Source organism: Physella acuta, unplaced genomic scaffold (genome assembly GCF_028476545.2).
Source record: "Physella acuta isolate Inbredline_101_S28 unplaced genomic scaffold, ASM2847654v3 ptg000087l, whole genome shotgun sequence".
NCBI classification, from domain to species: domain Eukaryota; kingdom Metazoa; phylum Mollusca; class Gastropoda; family Physidae; genus Physella; species Physella acuta.
In genome coordinates, this window is record NW_026731607.1 from 472,065 (window position 1) to 485,527 (window position 13,463).

A 13,463-nucleotide genomic window follows, 5' to 3' on the forward strand; every position below is an offset into this window, starting at 1 on the left:
AACTATTCAGCACTATTATAGACGCGTCATCACGTTCATCAGGTGCGCAATGGTTTTAGTTATGAAACTCTATTGTAAATTTTTAAAATTTAAAGTGCTGGAAATAAATTGCGTGAATGGATAAAGTGAAATATTGTATATATTATAGATACTGACTATTATTTATACTGTTTTCTAATTATTATTCTATCTTTCGGGTTTTATAGGAGAGGCGTATGGAGGGGGGGGGGGCATATGTCCCCGGGTGCCGAACTTAGGGGGCGCCAAAGTAGGGTGGAAAAAATTTGCGAGGGGGGGGGGGGGTGTGGTGGAAATCGAAAGTTTTAGGGCGGGGGGGGGGTGGGGAAGGGGTGCAAATCGAAAGTTTGAGGGGGTGCAAATCACCGGCAAGGGCGCAATTTGGCGCTACGGGCTAGACTGTGAGCAATATGCCTTAATGATTACATTTAAATTGTGTTTATGTTATGAGTGTTATGTTTGTTTTTTCGTTTTTTTTTGTTTTTTTTTTTTTTTGCGTTCGTTTGTGTTGTGTTTAGTTTTGTTCTGTTCTGTTCCCAAGTTGGTACATTTAAAAAAGATTTACCGTGGCGGAGCACGGGATGCAGCTAGTATATATATATACGGCATTTCATTAACCTTAACAAATAGGCCGTCAAGTTTTTTTTTTTCAAATGTATAATTACAGAAAGATGTAAAAACGACACACTACATTTCTAAGACTCAGATGTGCAGCCCCTAGATTTTTTAGACAATTTGATTTCGATGTTTTTATACGTTTCAAATACATTATCTATACTTCGCATACAATAAAGTAGAATAAAATAACAATGCTTGACACGATGTTTTTTTTAATTAATTATTAAAGTAATAGTATGCAAAATATTCGGGTATTCCCGGCGCCGCACATTAAAATTTGGTGCAATCGGAAATGAAAATGTTTGTTTTATGTCTGGCTACTAAGAAATAAGTTAGATAAACCTTTACTGTCCTATACAATTTTTGTAACTATTCAGCATTGTTTAAGTAATTGTTGCTAATAAAACAAAGTAAACTGTGAGTATTTTTCAGCTTACATAATAAAACATGACTTTTACAATACGATGACCAATCTCAAGACGGCTTAATGATTTAGACCTAGACGTAAAGAATATAAATTTTTCTGATTAGCCATAAATCTAGATCTAGATCTAGATCTCCAATTTATAAATAATTTAAATTTAAACAGAATAAATGAAAAATAATAATTTGCCATTTTAAATATTAATTTTGATAAATGTGCAAATCTAAAATCTTAAGAATGTGTTAGCTTTAATTAACTTACAGAAATACACATATTTTACTCAACGAATGACATATGTAAGGTAAACTTTGATTAACTTTTTCTTACCAAGGAACCCCTTTCAAAGTTATATTGGCCCAACGTTTTTATTTGTAAATATGTATTTCTTATACAAAATTCATACATTACCTAGTTAAGGCCAGTTTTTTTTAATTATTGCGGTGGGACGTAAATAAAGCTGATTTTTTTGTCATTCATTTTGTTTTAGTTACAAAATCTAGTTCTATTATTTTAATTCTGCTTTGTTAACAGACATATAAAGTCCATTTAAGTCCAGGTTTTGATTTCGAATTTACAGGTTCTCCAATTTATGATCCATATTTCCGATAGCATATATATATATATATATATATATATATATATATATATATATTCTTACAGAAATTATGTTTAATGTTGTTGTAAAATTTTTACGTTTGTGCCAATAACGTAAGAGGAGACCAAAATGAAAATTTAAAACTTTAAATTTAAAAATTAAAATTTTTGCAGAAAAAATAAAACATCATCTACAACCGCCATGTATAAAAGTATATCCACCGCTCACAATTACGACGCGCAAATGGGAAAAGAAATCTTCAAATGTTTTGAAAAAAACATGGACATATTTACTGACTTTACAGTCAACGTTGGCGACTTCCAGTTCAGTTGTCACAGGTTTGTCTTAAGTTCCTGCTCTGGTTTCTTTGAGGCTCTCTTGAGGACAGATATGAGAGAAAAATATGAATCAAGCTGTACCATAGAAGGCATCTCTCCAGAAATATTTGGTCTTATACTAGATGTTATTTACAAAGGAACTGATGTTTTAGATGAAGAAAACATGGTTGAAATGTGGCATGCATCAAATCAACTGCAGATTGAATTTTTAGTTTCGTCTTGTCAGAAATTCGTAAATGAAAACATAACGTTGCAAAACTACTGGAGCATTTATGAAGCAGCAAAGCTTTTAAATTCGTTTGGTGTATTAACCAAAGTAAAAAAGTTAATCGTGAACAATTATCCAAATGTTGTAGGATCCGACGACTTCATGGAAATTCCTTTCGAAGAGTTCAAAGACCTTTTAAAACACTTTCGTATTGTCGGAGATTTTGTCGTAAATTCAGTTTTAAAATGGGCGTATTCGGATGACTCGTACCTCACACCTGAGCCAGAAAAATGTATCGGTTTATTGCGTGTGGACATTGGACTTCATAATGCACTTTGTAAGAAGGTGGACGTTGGAACAGAAGAAGATGAGAAAATGTCACTTCGTAGGTTGTACCTTGGTCAGCTGTTTTCAGCTATTTCACTCAAAGACATCAGCACCGCGTGCCTGTCCAACCTTTTGAACAACACATTTGTAATAGACAATAAAGACGCCATCACACTGGTGAACAAACAGGCCGCTTCCAGGCTAGAATTCACAAAACCTGCTCTGTTTAAAAATTACAGAACAGCCACTGCCATCAAGACACCTCCCCCACCGGCGAGGAAAGTTTCTGCGAACAAAGAAAACCCGGTGAATCGTGTCTCGCTATACTTTGACATTCCTCTTAAGTTTCAATATATTTTAATTCTTTTATTCGCAGCCTTCTTGTTTACCCTTTTGTTATTCTCAGGTTGTTAACAAAAAAAAGTAACCCTAGTACTAAGTACTAGTACATTGTATTATTTTTTTTTAAATATTGAATGTCTCGATACTGTAGCAAACATCAACAAGGGCCAACAAAATTTCTTTGCCTCACCAAAGTTTTGAATTAGACTTCATTCTACTTAAAAATCATTCGATTGGATAAAATGCTTTAATTGATTGAAAAAAATCTTGATGGTTTAATATATAGATTTTCAATGCTTGATTATGTATATACAGGCTTGGTAAAGTCTGATTCCGTCACTTGTGAGTGTTGATAAATGGCTCCGCTTAGAGCTACCGCCACATAAACAATTAACACAATTAATAATGATTGTCATGCTGTCCTTCGTTCTTTACCTGGACACACGAAGTAAATGTGCATGCAGAAATTATATGTTTAATTTCAACACATTTCAGCTCTATGCGTTGTGGTTATTTATTTTATTTCATTAAATGCTTTATACAAGATTGTCTGAAAGCTGAAGTGTTAAAACATATTATTTACACCCGTAAATTATCGACTTTCTAACAATATAAATACTGTGTCAATGAATACTTTAATTTTTGTTTGTTTATAATTTTCAAAAATATAAAACCTTATGTGAAATTCTGAAATTAGATAATTGATAGATATAAAGCAAAACTTGATTGACGTAGAAATGAGCAAATTCATGTGTTATATACCTCATCTAATCTATGCTTGAGTAAATGAAAATCATGACATCAAACATTCACACTGTAAAAATGTGTATTATTATGAGACTTTATATCTCAAATATGTTTGTAGAGACCATCAGATAACGTTTCATGTATCTTAGCTTTGGAGAGAAACAATAATGTGATATAATATATATATATATATATATATATATATATATATATATATATATATATATATATATATATATATATTTATAAATATATTTCTTTTTCGATTTCTATATTAGCCATATACATATTGTTTTTAGTCCGTAGTAAAAAAAATTAAAAATTTGTTGAAGAGTGTGCTTTGTGATGACTTAATAAAACATTCTGGATTCAGTAAGCAACATTGCATAAACATATTACACGTTTTTATTGTTCTTTGCCTTTTTCATTTAGAATGCTATAAAGTTATACAAGAAATAAAATTTTTAATTTTATCCAGCCGAAAAATGAATGTAAATTTATTTTCACCAAATATATTTCAATCCATGTAGGTCAATGCCGCAAAAAATCTAACAAATGTATATGAAATAAATGCGTTCAATTTATACATGCATTAAATCCAAAGAAAATTATTTTATTAACTAACACCGGCTTTTAGAAAAACAAGGTTGTCTGGTAAATTTAATAATGCAAATGCATGAATTGGACTGTTAATTATTATTATTTCGACTTGTAGTTTTAAAATTATAGAGTGTGATTGTCTAAACGATACATTAGCGCATAATAAACAAGATCCCATTGATTTCCAGCTAAACAAAGCCTTATCTTAAATGACTGTTTTATTCCCTGTAACTGAGGTATTGCTCCTTGATGATTGGTTATGTTTTTTGAATGTTATTTCCCAATCGTACTTAGAGTATTTTCTTTTTTTGGAAATTAAGAGATTTTGTTTTGTTGAAAACTTCTGAAAGAAAGTACTTTTCTGGTTTAATTTTGTGGATTGTAAAAATTTTTGTTTATTTTTTTAAATTTATTTTAATTTTTGTTTTGGCAGCAACCAAAACAGTTGGACTTTTGTAGCCATTATTTTTCAGCAACATTTGAATATGTTTTGCTTGCGTCTAGGGATGAAAAACACAATTTTTATATATTTTTCATATTAAGATACCAAGGGCTGTTTCCTCTATCAATTTACTGTGTGATCATTTCTGTTCCAAATATTTTCCCTTAAGAACCCTTTGATACACACGAATAAATATTAACTGTCTTATTAATACGGCTTTAATTTTTACAAATGTAACTATAATCTTATCGCTTGCCATATTTTTATAAATATGTTTAAAAAAAATAATTTTATTACATAGACTTTACATGCCCGTTGTGTCAAAACATCTACAACAAACGCACATACATCTGTAGATGTAAAACAAAGCGCGAGTGATCTCTCCTAAATTTTCTCGCACATACATATATAAAAGTAAATTAGGATTACACAGTTGCATTGACCAATGGAAATATAGATTTAAGAAATAACAGGCTGCACTTTATAAGTATGTGGTTCAAAACCGGAAGTAGAATAAGCACCACCAACTGGACATGATATATTTTATAAATAGGCTATATATATATACATATATATATATATATATATATATATATATATATATATATATATATATATATATATATATATATATATATATATATATATATATATATATATATATCCGGTTATCGGAAATCGCTATAAAGTTGAAACTGATATACGACTTTGATAAAATACTTATATATGATATTTCCTCAACCTAGCTGTAACGGTACTCAAGTTATCGTGTTTACAGACACACACACACACACACACACACAGAGAGAGAGAGAGACACACATACACACACAGAGGCATACGGACAAGATTGCAAAATTATGTTTTTCCGTATCACTGAGGTGTAAAACGTCGAGATTTGTAAAAATCATGATTTTCTTTTGCACGATTACAGGACTTTCTCTATTCTTCGTATATTCGAGAAAGTAAAACAAGGCATTTTCCTAATTTAATTCTTAAAACTTCAAAACGTGTTCGTAATAAGCAACTGAAGATTTTTTTTAGGCCTCATGAAATTACAATTTGCAACGCCACAAATTATTCTGTCAGGCTGACGAATTCCTAGCGACGGATACGTAAGGGTCACATACATTTACCAATAAAGTAACAGCAGTAGGTATATACAGCACACAACACATCTTAGTCTACTAAATCTTAGTCTACAATATTGATCCAAAAAGCTCGAGACATCTAAATAATATTTCAACGGAAAAATGTGTCTACGCCTCAAGTTATTTAGGAAAGCTAAATTTAAAATTATTACCCTCTTCTTGGATAAACATTTTGCTATGTTTGAGGATTGGATATTTGGGTTTCTGTTTTAAAATGTTCATTTAAAAAAAAAAAAACAACCTCAGAACTTAAGAGTGTTTTGTTATACTCAACCACATAAAGCTATAGTGTTTCGACCTTACGACGATTCGTCGTTCACTACCACAAGTATAGAGATGGGCAGTGTCTTGTACTATCAGTGAACTATTACGTGTCTATTGTTCTAGTTTCACGGGTTCCTGCATTGCAACTGTGAAGTTTAATTCTTTTGTGGGGACCGAAGGAACTTGTTTTTTTTTTATTCTTATTCTCCTACATTTAGTTTTAAGTACTATCATCATCTTTTCCAGTTCGTGCCCAAGACTCACGGGAGAGATGATAGTGTTTATCTGAAGCTCAGCTTATGAAAGGATAATGTATAGTTTGAGTAAACCCTATAGAGCAGTATAGTTTGAGTAAACCCTACAGAGCAGTAGTGTTTGACTCCCCTAAATAGAGCAGTATAGTTTGAGTAAACCATATTGAGAAGTACAGTTTGAGTAAACCCTTAAAAAGCAGTATAGTTTGAGTAAAACCTACAGAGCAGTAGTTTGACCACTCTATAGAGCAGTAGTGTTTAAGTAAACCTTATAGAGCAGTATAGTTTTACTTCACTCTATAAGCAGTAGTGTTTGAATAAATCCTATAGGGCAGTAGTGTTTGACTCCAATCTATAGAGCAGTAGTGTTTGACTCCACTCTATAGAGCAGTAGTGTTTGACTTCACTCTATAGAGCAGTAGTGTTTGAATAAATCCTATAGAGCAGTAGAGTTTGACTCCACTCTATAGAGCAGTAGTGTTTGACTTCACCATATAGAGCAGTAGTGTTTGACTCCACTCTATTGAGCAGTAGTGTTTGACTCCACTATATTGAGCAGTAGTGTTTGACTCCAATCTATAGAGCAGTAGTGTTTGACTCCAATCTATAGAGCAGTAGTGTTTGACTAAACCCTATATAGCAGTGGTTCCCAAACAAATGCCACCTACTGTTACACGATTGTCCTTAAGAAAGATGTGTAGGATTTATCCATCTGTGTAAGTGTGGTTCTATCTTAGTGTTTTAAAATGCAAATGTTATCAATAAATCAGGTTTGAAGGTTGATTTGTGATTCAGGTCACAACCGCTGATCCACGCCGTCGCATTTTGCTTACCATACAGTAAATAAATTGTACCAAGTTAGCAAAAAATGTTGTCATTGAGTCATTGTAGACCCGTTTGTATACACGACAATGTGAGCACGTATTCTACGTTCTACACACTTTGAGCTGTGTTTTAATAAGAAGGTCTTAATCTAATAATTCTCTATCATCGGGGATTTCCTATTCAGCGTTCTTTGTTTTAGTGCAATCACAGTTGAACGTGACTATTTTGTTATCAATGGCGGCAAACTAAAAACTAATATCACCTGTATACTTAATTTAACTTGTTTTTGAACTTTGTATAAACAAGGTACAGGTGTAAAATAGTATAATTTTTCACAGAAATAAATAAATCATTTTGTTAATAGAAATTGAGTAAAAATGTGTGTCGTTAAGCATGGACTTACAATTTTTATATCAATGGTATTCTAAAATTAATAAAAATGGACCTAACACGAAATAGTATTGAATTTATAAATGCATATCCAAGAAAAAACGGTTGTGATCTCTCCGAAAATGTCTTGCATTTTTCTATAACAGTAGAAGGAAAGTTACTTTCAGTGCAACCAGGATATAGAAATATAGAAATTTTTCGCAAACCGCAACATTTTTTTTTTATATTTAAGTGAACGTCATAGAAAAAAAAATTGCGTACTAAATGAACTCAAACTGTGTTTGTAGTAAAGTAGAAATAGCTAAAACAACTTTCAAGTTATCTTGTTCCCAATTCAATTGAGTAAAATATCACTTTCTCTTACTATAATGATTTCACAATTCGTTAGATATTTACGCATACAATGATCTAATTAAATTTGAAACTTCGTTCACTTAACTAAAACAGTTATTAAGTTATTAGCCTTTGAGAAACCAGAGTTTGAGTAAGTACAACTTCCGATTACAAAAAGTCGTTCAAAGATTGATAGGAAACTACAGTTTGACTGAAGAAGGACATTACCCCGGATTTATTACCCCCTGTCAATTACCCCCCCCCCCAGAAGAACCTTACCCTAAAGATTAGGGTAAGGGCTAGAACTAGGGTTAGGTGGGCTTAGACATATGTCTATGATGAGGGTTGGGTTTAGTTCTATATATATATATATATTACTTTAAAATCTAGGCGCGATAATTTCTAATTGTTTCCTGACTTAGTAATCTTCACATTTAAAATTCTTATTTTTTTGTTTTCAGAATTCTAACATCTACAGCCGCCATGTTTAATTCGAAACAAAGTGCTGTATATAATGGCCTTGATTTTCACGTAGTTAGAGAAGTTTTCACGTGTTTGCGAGGCAATAAGGACAATTTTACTGACTTTACGGTCAACATCGGCGACTTTCAGTTCAACTGTCACCGGATTTTCCTCAGTTCCTGCTCTGGTTTCTTTGAGGCTCTAATGAGGACAGATATGAGAGAAAAATCTGAATCAAGCTGTACAATAGAGGGCATCTCACCAGAAATATTTGGACTCATACTGGATTTCATCTATGAGGGTAGAAATGTTCTAAATGACGATAATATCCTTGCCATATGGCATGCTTCAAACCAACTGCAGATAACATTTTTAGTTTTATTATGTGAACACTTTGTAAAAGAGAGTGTAAATTTACAAAACTACAGTGACATTCTTATAACTGCTCAGCTGCTGGACTCTTTAGATGTTATAACTAGAGTTAGACTGTTTATGGTGAAACATTTTCAGGAGATTTTAGAATCAAACGCCTTCGATCAACTCTCTTTTGACGATTTTAAATACATTTTAAATCACTGTAGGTACCAGTATTATAGAACCGATTTTTTCGTGCAGTCTGTTTTAAAATGGACATGTTCAGATGACGACTATCTCACAGATGAGCCGAAGAAATGTTCCAGCATGGTTCACACGCCTGAGACAGTAACAAGTTCACTAAAATTAAAATGTAGAAATGTGAACTCTACAACTGATGAACGGGGGGATTTACCGTTTCGAAGATCATACCTTGGTCAATTACTTGCATTAATTTCTCTCCAGAGAACAAGCAACGAGTGTCTAGCCAAACTTATGAAGGATAAATTTGTCATGGAAAATGTACATGCCAGGACTATTGTTAACAAGATCGCTGCCACAAGATTTGGTCCAAGAAGATTTGGTCCCACAAAATTTGGTCCAACAAAATTTGGTCCCACAAAATTTGGTCCCACAAAATTTGGTCCCACAAAATTTGGTACCACAAAAATTGGTACCACAAAATTTGGTACCACAAAATCAGAAACGATTATTCAAAACGCCATATCAATTTCACATTCATCAGAATCAGGCTCCGAGGTTGAATCCGATGAAACCACAGGAAGAATATCTATAACATATTCTGAATTTAATCTACTCAGAGATTTTGTTTTGCGGAGCCTCGCCAATAGTCATGATCAATCAGAAAATTCTCCAGAAGTCTTTGAATGTGTTATATTTTTAGTCATTTTATGTGTAGGCCTTCTAGTGTCGGTTTATCTATTCATTTGAGAAATTATGAATCACGTCTAAACAACAAACACACCCTCATCTTAAAATAATCGATCTGGTAATCACCAGAGCTGTCATTCAACACAATTACATTCAAAACTACCTGTCTCAATTACGCCAACGTTTTGATTTAACTACATTATCGATTTTGATTGTAGCACTGAACGTATGCATAATTTGTTTGTATTTTGTTTAATTAGAGGTAGGCCGTTGGTCAGTGTAAAATTTATCTCGAGACCATTTTAAAACACACACATTTTACCAATACCTTTAGGTAAATGAAAAAAAAAACTTTTGATTTTATTTATTTTAGCTCTTTTATACAATTTGTTTCGTTTATTTTCTTTAAAAAACAACAACTAATTGTGTCCTATTCTGCTGTACTAGATTAACATCAAGTTTAGCCGCAAATCATTGTGTTTGTTTCTTTATAACTAATTGCAATGTGTAATTTCAAAATTGCATAATAAACGTTTTAATAAAAAGCGTTTACGTAATAATGCACTAAAAAGTAGAAACGCAATGATTTTCTTTCAATATATAATAACATTCTACTAACTAAATGACTATAAAGAAAAGCATGGGTCACGATATTATCTATCGGATAGCTTTCCTACTATTTTGGAAGAGAGCACGCATTTCTTTATATTTATTCAAATAGTAGAGTATTTTTATATATTAAAAGAAAATAATTAATTGTCTACATTTAAGTGCATTATTGAAGCAAACGGTATCCTTATACCATGACAATGGTATTTTAGTTTTGCAGTTTAGAACCTTAAAGATAAATTAAAAATAGATTTGTGGGATTTATTAAGCTGGGTCAGTGTGGCTTAGTCTTAGACAGAGGGTGCGGTAGGTTAGGTTCAGATCGTTAAGGATAAACAAGTTTAGGTGAGTTATGTTTTGGTGAATTTAGGTGCGTTAAGGTCAGGTAAGGTAACTTTATGTGATCAGAGATTAGTTAGGCGTTGTTGAATAAGGATAGGCTTAACAAGACTGAGTTGCAAACTTTGACCTTACAATGATTTATCTGCTACCAGTAAACATCATCTTTCCGTTTGTGTCCAAGACACATGGGACAGCAGAAGAAGAGTTTATCTGTTTCAATGACCTCGACATACAAGGTGATATGGTGGTCAGCACTATGTCTTTGTTTCCCTAACGTGAGTTAGGTACCCATCAGAGATGGGTGGACTCAATGACGTGCTACTGAACCGGATTTGAAATCGAGACTTTCGAGTTAGCAGTCTCGCTCACTACTGCTAGGCCAAGCCTAAAGATGGGCATTGTCTTGTAAGATCGGTACACTATTGCGTTTCTCCAGGTGTAGAATCTATAATATAACGCTGCTGGTAGTGTGTCAGTCCTTCCTTCCTTCCTTCCGTCATCGCTATAGATTTTGGAACCATAAAAGTAAACATTCGCACCATGCTGTGCTTTTCAGTGCACCGCAGTGTCTTATTATAAGTATTAGAGTAGGGTTTGTTTATATAGCGGCATAGAGCTATTTTATAATTGCCACGGTTTTTACTCTTTCGCATAACGTCAAGAAAATATTAAATACACGCAAACTGCTAAAACGTATTAAAAAGATTAATGTCAAATATCATTTTCGTTTAGGTTCCCAGAAAAAGTGGATACATTTTAATAAGATAATAACAGTACGGTAGAAAAATCAAATTAATTTAACTCTTTTCTAATTTTGACAACGGAGGTAATTTTAAAATACATTAAACTCACGCTAATAACAAATGTAAATGCAAATATTTGTTCGTCATAGAAGGAATTAGTGTTGCAATAATATAATTAGCAAAATGTGAATGCAAATTATTCGGATGTGTAAGAGGAAATTATTGTTAGAAAATTATAATTAGCATGGATTGATAAAAGGCAATCTTTTATTTATTTTATTCACTGAATGTAGGCCCTACTGTTTATTACTTATAATTTTTAATCAACTATTCAGCTCTATGATAGACGCGTCATCACGTTCATTAGGTGCGCAATGGTTTTAGTTATGAAACTCTATTGTAAATTTTTAAAATTTAAAGTACTGGAAAAAAATGCGTGAATCGATAAAGTGAAATATTGTATATATTATAGATACGGCCTATTATTTATACTGTTTTCTAATTATTATTCTATCTTTCGGGTTTTATAGAAGAGGCGTAGCGAGGGGGGGGGGGGGGGGGGGCATATGTCCCCGGGTGCCGACCTTGGGGGGCGCCAAAGTGGGTTGTAAAAAATTTGCTAGGGGGGGGGTGGTGGAAATCGAAGGTTTTAGGGCGGGGGGGGGGGGGAAGGGGTGCAAATCGAAAGTTTGAGGGGGGTGCAAATCACCGGAAAGGGCGCGATTTGGCGCTACGGGCTAGACTGTGAGCAATATGCCTTTATGATTGCATTTAAATTGTGTTTATGTTATGAGTGTTGTGTTTGTTTTTTCGTTGTTTTTTTTTTTTTTTTCTTTTTTTTTTTTTTTGCGTTCGTTTGTATTGTGTTTAGTTTTGTTCTGTTGGTACAATTAAAAAAGATTTACCGTGGCGGAGCACGGGATGCAGCTAGTCTATAATATAAGCGGGCTGAGCGTGTGTCAGTCCTTCCTTCCTTCCTTCCTTCCTTCCTTCTGTCATCGCTATAGCTTTTGGAACCATAAAAGTAAACATTCGCACCATGCTGTGCTTTTCAGTGCACCGCAGTGTCTTATTATAAGTATTAGAGTAGGGTTTGTTTATATAGCGGCATAGAGCTATTTTATAATTGCCACGGTTTTTACTCTTTCGCATAACGTCAAGAAAATATTAAATACACGCAAACTGCTAAAACGTATTAAAAAGATTAATGTCAAATATCATTTTCGTTTAGGTTCCCAGAAAAAGTGGATACATTTTAATAAGATAATAACAGTACGGTAGAAAAATCAAATTAATTTAACTCTTTTCTAATTTTGACAACGGAGGTAATTTTAAAATACATTAAACTCACGCTAATAACAAATGTAAATGCAAATATTCGTTCGTCATAGAAGGAATTAGTGTTGCAATAATATAATTAGCAAAATGTGAATGCAAATTATTCGGATGTGTAAGAGGAAATTATTGTTAGAAAATTATAATTAGCATGGATTGATAAAAGGCAATCTTTTATTTATTTTATTCACTGAATGTAGGCCCTACTGTTTATTACTTATAATTTTTAATCAACTATTCAGCTCTATGATAGACGCGTCATCACGTTCATTAGGTGCGCAATGGTTTTAGTTATGAAACTCTATTGTAAATTTTTAAAATTTAAAGCACTGGAAAAAAATGCGTGAATCGATAAAGTGAAATATTGTATATATTATAGATACTGCCTATTATTTATACTGTTTTCTAATTATTATTCTATCTTTCGGGTTTTATAGGAGAGGCGTAGCGAGGGGGGGGGGGGCATATGTCCCCGGGTGCCGACCTTGGGGGGCGCCAAAGTGGGTTGTAAAAAATTTGCTAGGGGGGGGGGGTGGTGGAAATCGAAAGTTTTAGGGCGGGGGGGGGGAAGGGGTGCAAATCGAAAATTTGAGGGGGGTGCAAATCACCGGAAAGGGCGCGATTTGGCGCTACGGGCTAGACTGTGAGCAATTTGCCTTTATGATTGCATTTAAATTGTGTTTATGTTTTGAGTGTTGTGTTTGTTTTTTCGTTTTTTTTTTTTTTTTTTTTTTTTTTGCGTTCGTTTGTTTTGTGTTTAGTTTTGTTCTATTGGTACATTTAAAAAAGATTTACCGTTTCGGAGCACGGGATGCAGCTAGTTATGTATAGCGGCATTGCAGATGCGAGAT

General features: G+C 33.1%; 1 protein-coding gene across 1 annotated transcript; it reads left to right on the top strand.

The window, feature by feature from the left end:
• The first annotated feature begins 951 nt into the window (after positions 1-951).
• LOC131927462 (kelch-like protein 24) lies at positions 952-3,374 on the top strand. The gene is made up of 2 exons (XM_059283152.1): positions 952-1,053; positions 1,829-3,374. The coding sequence occupies exon 2, from the start codon at positions 1,857-1,859 to the stop codon at positions 2,940-2,942; it is 1,086 nt and encodes a 361-aa protein (XP_059139135.1). The 5' UTR covers positions 952-1,053; positions 1,829-1,856; the 3' UTR covers positions 2,943-3,374.
• Positions 3,375-13,463: the final 10,089 nt, after the last annotated feature.

Coding starts and splice junctions, on each gene's coding strand:
- LOC131927462 (XM_059283152.1), top strand. CDS start 1,857: ATGTATAAAAGTATATCCACCGCTCACAATTACGACGCGCAAATGGGA.